General features: G+C 37.3%; 1 protein-coding gene across 3 annotated transcripts; it reads right to left on the bottom strand.

Moving 5' to 3' along the window:
* Positions 1-6631, bottom strand: LOC141638924 (MADS-box protein AGL24-like). 3 transcript variants are annotated; one of them, XM_074448101.1, is made up of 9 exons: positions 6359-6631; positions 5789-5973; positions 1360-1438; positions 1149-1216; positions 963-1062; positions 848-889; positions 717-758; positions 505-617; positions 1-359 (listed from the first exon to the last, which is right to left on the bottom strand). In XM_074448101.1, exons 2-9 carry the CDS (start codon positions 5968-5970, stop codon positions 347-349), a joined length of 639 nt encoding a protein of 212 aa, XP_074304202.1. In that variant the 5' UTR covers positions 5971-5973; positions 6359-6631; the 3' UTR covers positions 1-346. The 3 variants fall into 3 exon arrangements, with proteins under 3 accessions (XP_074304202.1, XP_074304201.1, XP_074304203.1); XM_074448100.1 differs by lacking the exon at positions 6359-6631 and adding an exon at positions 6127-6306; XM_074448102.1 differs by lacking the exons at positions 717-758; positions 6359-6631 and adding an exon at positions 6127-6306.
* Between the last annotated feature and the right edge of the window lie 553 nt (positions 6632-7184).

The raw sequence follows: 7184 nt of genomic DNA, 5'->3' as shown, positions 1-7184 counted from the left end.
CATTCAAAATACTCATAATAATTGTATTAATAGTATTTAACTCCAGTTGACATTTAATTATAAAGTCCTGATTTGTGAACAACTAAACTTAACTTATTTGTACCTGAACAGTAAATAGTACTCCGTCCTTTTGTATCATGCTACAAACGTTGGTTGAAATCTCTAACTTGTGCTTATGCACGTGTCAAAGTTTAGCTCGGATGAAAGTAGATACAGGCTTAAAGGTGATGACGGTAATTGAAGTAAACATGAATCGATCATGCATTTGTAAGGGTTTCAACATCATGCTCTTTATGTATGTATGGTGCTTTCGAATACTCCATAGCTGTTTTACAAAGCTTGATAGCTATATAGGAGGCCTGCATACAATTAAGAAGATAAACAATTCTTTAAAAAGTGCAAAAATATCTCCTCAACTAATAATAATAATAATAATAATAGTAGAGAGTATAAATAGACATAGAGTATAAAGTGGGCATACAATAAATATAATTAGTGACTAACCCCAATCTAAGAAAAGTATCAAAGGGTAAGTTGTGTTGTAAAGGTGGCGGACGTTGGTGGACATTTTTTGATGACGGAATAATACCAGTTTCATCCTCGGCAGTTTGGGCAAGCTGCAACATACAATCAATCATGGTTTATTCTACATTATTTTAGATGTCATACAATACACAAAGTACACCATAAAAGAATGAATATAGAATCACATTCACCTCTTCCTTCAACCTTTGATTATCTTTCGACAATTGAACATCCTACATAATATCATATCATCCCAATGGCAATAACTTAAAACGCAAGAGAACATATATATAATACACGTAACAACGAAATTGAAATGCACCTTTCCCTTGAGAGTAGCAAGCTCCTTCCGAAGTCTTTCACTCTGAATTGAAAATTGAAATGTGGTCATATATATGAATTGGAAAAGTGAATGGTATTGAATAAAAGAAGACAACCTTTGCTCTGCGGATCTTGGATTGACCTTTGTCCACTTGTCTCTCTAACCTTATAAGCTCCTCAAGGCTCATTGCTTCAAGCTCTTCTCCATTTAAGCGGCTGTTATGGTTAACAACAATTAGACAGTAGTACAGTACACCTCATTTAATTTGGCATGCGTAGCGGTTGCTGTTCAAAACATTTACCTAAGCTGTTGGGTCTTGTCCTCGAGCTCCTTGTTGAGCAAAGCGCACATTGTATCCTCATCCTCAGCCTATACATTTATTCAAGCATAACCTATCTGATTATCTGATTGACATGTGCTTGTTATACGTAATACTATATATATATATATATATATATATATATATATATATATATATATATATATATGCCTTGATGATAGAGCGAGCTTACCTCCGGCTCAAAGGATGATTGCTGAGTCAGATGAAAGTTATCTGCATGTAGCATATGCCTCTGAATCACGTTCCTCATCCTTTACCCACAATAATAATAAGCATTTCATCATCTGTCTTAAATTTCATTCCTAGGCATACAATACTTTTTTTTTTTGGCAACAGTAAAAGATAGTCTACATTTTCATGGCCTGGCGAGCCAGACCATGCGCAATGTTATTAAGATGCCTAGGTATAAAACTAACACTTACACAATGAAAGTAAACCCAGATATTTTTGAGGTCTCCGAGTATTCCGCTGACACTATGGCTTTCCTTCTCAATGCCTGCAATCTGATTAATCAGCCTTAAGCAGTCCATTGTAACCTCTAGGTGAAGCTCGCCCCTATCTCTCGCCCAAACACAGACCTCCCATAATCCTAGAGCTTCCGCCTGTATCGCGGACTCCGCTTTCCACTTCCTTTTTTCTCTAAGGATCTCCACCCCCCATCTATCATAAGCCACCCAGCCACAAGCTGCTTCAAGATTCCTTTCCCAGCTTGCATCAACCTTTATTCTGGTACCCCTACACTGGCCCTGCTTCCCAATCACGAAGAACGGGTGTCCTGCCTGTAGTTCCTTAGCGTCCATCATCCTAGGCATAGACCCCAACACCTGGTCTTTCTGCCTCTTCTCCCGTCTTTCCTCCTCGAGTTTTAGACCTTTTAAACAATCCTGAACACTCAAAGCAAGGGTTCTAAAAAGGGTCAAGGGGTCAATCTTCACCCCATTAAACATAACATTATTTCTTAACAGCCATATTTGCCAAAGTGTAGCCATGAACTTGAGAACCCTTTCCTCCCCCTCCTCAAGGTTTGATAAGAAAAGAATCCAATTTATAATCCAGTCGCCAATGTTCAAATTTCACAAAGACTCTCTCCTCTAATACCCAGCTCTGATCCTGCCCATATCCTAGCGGAGATATAACAATCCCTAAAGAGATGTTCCAACGTCTCCAGGTAATCCTCACAACCTGCACACAAACCACACCTAAAAGTCTCCCCAATCTTCCTTCTTTCAAACTCCTTACCTATTGGAAGCGTGTTGGTGATGATTCTCCATAGCAGGATCTTCCACATGGATGGGCCCGGAAGCTTCCAGAGTTTCGACTTACAAAAGTCTTTCCCTTTCTCATTTATCCTTGACCTTTCTTTCCGGGTTCCTTTAGCTTCCATATACTCCTCAAAAACAATACCATACCCAATTTTGACAGTATATGACCCATCATCGGTGAGCGGCCAAAAAGCCTCATCCTTTATCCTGGAGCGACAAAGAGGAGTTGCTAGGATTTGCCTTGCCCAGTCCTCCTTAAACAAGAAATTAACCAGATGAGCGTTCCAGTTTCCACCCTGGGAGAGTAAGTCCTTGACCTGTAGGTCCCCCAGATGAAAGAACCGAGGATCCAGGATACCATCTTGTGGTTCCGGTCTAAGCCCGTTAACCCAGTTTTCGTTCCAGATGTTAAGATTCGACTCGACTCCTGGTTTCCACCCTACCTTATCCATAATAAGTTCCAACCCAAACTTGATACTACGCACCCCCCAAGATCCATTATTCCTGGATAATGGAAAGGCTCCTTCCTTTACCTCATCTTTTCCGAAAATTTTCTTACGGAAAACCTTTCCAAAATAAGATTTGTCTCCTGAGATAAGTCTCCATCCATGCTTTGCCAAAAGAGCCTTATTTAAGCACTCCACATTCCTAATCCCTAAGCCTCCTTTACATTTAGGCATACTCAGAAAATTCTTACTACACCAATGGACCTTCTTACCCAATTTACACCCAGCCCACCAAAATTGTGACAAAATGGAGTTAATCTTCCTTGCCACACTTACCGGTATCCGAAACACCGATAGAAAGTAATTTGAGAGATTTGATAAGACTGAGGAAATGAGAGTCAGTCGCCCAACTGCAGAAAGAAAGATGCCATTCCAAGATGAAATACGCCTTGTAACATACTCAATAAGAGACTTAAAAATACCTTGCTTCGAGTCCTGAAATTCAGCCGGTATACCCAAATAATTTCCAATACCCGTAATACCCTTCCTTACACCGAATATTTCCATAATCCTCTTAGCCTTAGCTAAAGTAGTACTAGGGCTGAACAGAATACCTGATTTATCCGAGTTCAAAACCTGACCTGAGGCCTCACAGTACTTATCCATGATGCTTTTTAAGTGACTGGCAGCATTATGCTTTTTAAGTGACTAGGCATACAATACTACTACTAGATGAAATATTTAATGGAAATACTCTCTGATTTTAAACCTTAGTCCATTTTTACTCCCAAGCTTGAAATATCTCAAAATAATCTCACAATTGACTCATAAATTACCATATTCGTCCCTTGCTAACCGACGTTACTAATCTATATATTGAATTCACTAAGGTGAAGGGGCTAATTAGGTCTGTATTTCCCTGTTCCAGCTTATCACTCATCACTTGTAGAATGTCGCTTATCAAGAACCACTTCATCCTATAACCTTAGCTTAGGTGCAAGATTCAACGAGGGTCCAAGGCAATGAGGTGCAACTGCAATGCGAAGGTGCGCCCCTTTTGGACACAAGGTGCCCTATTTTTATTACCAAATTGAATTTTTCAAATTTATTTTGGGCAACATTGCAAACATATCTTTTTTAAGGAGTTTTCAAGTTGGGTAATATGTAAAAGTTGGGAATAACAGGAAAAAGGAAATCACATAACTAAAGATTAAGAAGAAGAAATTATGGAAAATGCGTACTAGTGAGCGCCACGTTAGATGAGCCTTATCTAAAAGGCGCATTAGAATACCTTAGTAACCTATTCAAGGGTAAAAGCTGTGAAAAATTAATAACTATAGAGTATAGACATAGTACATACACCATGAGCCTCCTAGTCAGAAACCATTATACATAGCAGAAGAATCAAAACAATATTTTTGAATTAAATGTTTGAAATATTTTGAATTAAATGTTTCAAGTACACTTTATAAACATTAAAAATATGTGCAAATATATAAACACAATCTCCTTGCATGTTTTCTTGATAAACATCACGCCGAACCGTACAGAAATACTCAATGCAACTCTGTACTAGTATATACGGAGGTCATTATATATATATAAACAAAAAGATTATGACTTGGGCAGACATCAATACATCATATGTCTCTTCAGTGTAAACAACTTTCCAACAACATGAACATCACCCCATGTCTCAACTCTCAAGGGCTCCTTCAAATGGCATCTAAGGGGGTTGAAATGTAAAATCAAAGTTTATTTTTGAAAGAAGTAAGAAAAAAAAAAAAACTAATTTCAAAAAATGAGGCAAGCTCTTCACATAATATGCATTTTGCATGTGAAAAAAAAGTTCTCTCAAACAGAACTCTCGCAAAATTAACCTAACTTGCACCTAAAAGGACCCAACTTTGACTTATAAGAGTTATAACATGAATTGACCCGACTCTATCCCCGAGTGTTTATTGTCAAATACTGATCATTATCTCTAAATACTTATAATAATAATAATACACTCGAAAATGAGTTGAACCCGAACGCAGCCCAATATGATCCAAATTCTTGCAAACCCGGAGTGACTTGGCCAATGACCCGACCTTAACCATAAACCAGTTGAGCCATTAACCATAAACCAGTTCATCAGCAAATAAGTGTCTTATTAAATCCGTTTGAGGGTATGAGCTCGTAGGGTCTATGTTACTCTGGACTTTTCTATTTTGGATACCTATGTAATTATGTATCACAAACTTTCACCGGAGTGAGTGAATTGAAGTAGAGTAAACTCGAAGTACACTAAACAAACAAAGTCTTAATCCCCAATGTAAGGATGGTTGTGTAATGAACCATTATTTGCACACATTAAAATCGAAGAGAGAATTAGGTGGATACTAGTATGACAGAAAGAAGCATGTAATTAAGTGTATGTGCAAGTAATATGAAAATGAGCACAAATTTGATGACATAGTTGCAATTTGTGTTGATTGTAACATATTTGATGACACTAGAAGCTAAGGCTTGGTTTGCTTTTGGACATTAATATGAAGTACTCCGTAGTATTCTCACCAAATTAAGAAAAACCCTAGCTAATTCACACATGTAATTAATGAAAGATTTAGGCCTTTAGAGTGGAAGAATAACACTAACAGCATCACAGCAAATTGAAATAGGTATTTAAGAATAACACTAACAACATCACAACAAATTGAAATAGGTTTTTAAGAATATAACAGCCATATAATACCACTTACTCAACAGTTCCAAAGTTAAAGTAGTAATACTACAATAACACCCACAGGGCCACAAAGGGTAAAGGTGGATCGAGTTCGGAGAGATGTGGTAGACAAGCAAAAAAAAGAGATGATTAAGGTTGTAGAAGAAGAAGAAGATGATGACGAACCTTGAGCTGGAATAGTCAAAGAGCTTGCCGGTAGAAGAGAAGATAATAAGGCCAATATCTGCATCACACAGTGTTGTAAGCTCTTGAGCTTTCTTGAGCAGCCCTCTTCTTCTCTTTGAAAAACTCACTTGCCTTGCTGTTACATTTTCAATCTTCTTGATCTCAATTCTCTGCCTCACCATTTCCTAATCACAGATACAAAATTACCAAACTTAAATCTAGCCAACACCCATCTTAAAAAATTAAAACCCCTTTCCTATATTTCCCTCTTTAAATGAAACAAAGTTTTCAACTTATATATATATATTATACGGAGTACCTATTAAAATTAACTATACCTTCCTTATTAAAGATGTTGAATCTTGAGTACAGACTTTAATTAATCTTGTTTAGGAACAAAAGAAATTAACAATTTAGAATATAGTGAAAAGTGTATATAATAGAGCAACCCTAGCTAGATGTGAAATACTCGCAGAGAATGAGAATCCAATAAAAAAAAATGACAAGACTGTAGATGAGATAAATGATGGTGAGGTGAAGAAAACAAACATAAATAATTCAGTAAAATACCAATTGGAGGCTTTGATTGATTTAGTAGGATCCCCACTAACATAAGTGGGAGCCATTAGTGAAAGCTCAGTTCTTTCTAGGTTTTGTTGATGTTTTCCATGCCTATTTTCATATTTTGTGGTGTTGGTGCTTGTGCTGATTTAAGGATTCACAAACATCATAAACAAACTCACCAATGGAGAGAAGGGTGAGAAATGAAAGATGTAAAACGAGAGAGTTTTTAGGGTGGCACCCACTTTGAGATCACTGGTATTGTACCACTGTCGTTTGTGTAAAAAATAAAGATGACGACAATCGGGTTAAGTCGGTTCGGGTTATATCGGGTCGAGTTGGGTTTTGGTCTCGTTGTTGTCGGGTTGGGTTGTTATCAGGTCGGGTCATTTCGGGTCAAATGATGTATCGGGTTGGTAATTATCAAATCCAGTTACTTTACATTATAACTTCAATTTTAGATCCGGTTACTTTACATCATAACATCAATTTACATCCTAAAAGAATAAGTCACCTAAAAATTATCGGTTAAATTTTCTGGCAAGGGAATGGGCCTTCACTTATTGACCATTTTATAAAGAAAAATACAGAGGACACAGCAAGATAAAAATACCCATAAAAATATTATGTAGAATTAGGCCTATATATGGTTAGGGATGGCAATGGGTGGGATATGGATGGAGTGGAGCTATATCCATATTGTAGATACCCGTATCCGTCGATATTGGAATTTATAGAGAACCCGACAAACACCCGATGATGATAGGACACATGTATTCTTTAGTTGTCATTGTCATTATTTGGAGCTCGTTTTACGAGGTAGAATGGGCGTCGT

The sequence above is a fragment of the Silene latifolia genome, unplaced genomic scaffold (genome assembly GCF_048544455.1).
Source record: "Silene latifolia isolate original U9 population unplaced genomic scaffold, ASM4854445v1 scaffold_232, whole genome shotgun sequence".
Taxonomy (NCBI): Eukaryota; Viridiplantae; Streptophyta; class Magnoliopsida; order Caryophyllales; family Caryophyllaceae; genus Silene; species Silene latifolia.
The sequence above is the reverse complement of the archived record's forward strand: the minus strand, read 5'-3'. Positions and strand labels throughout refer to the sequence as shown.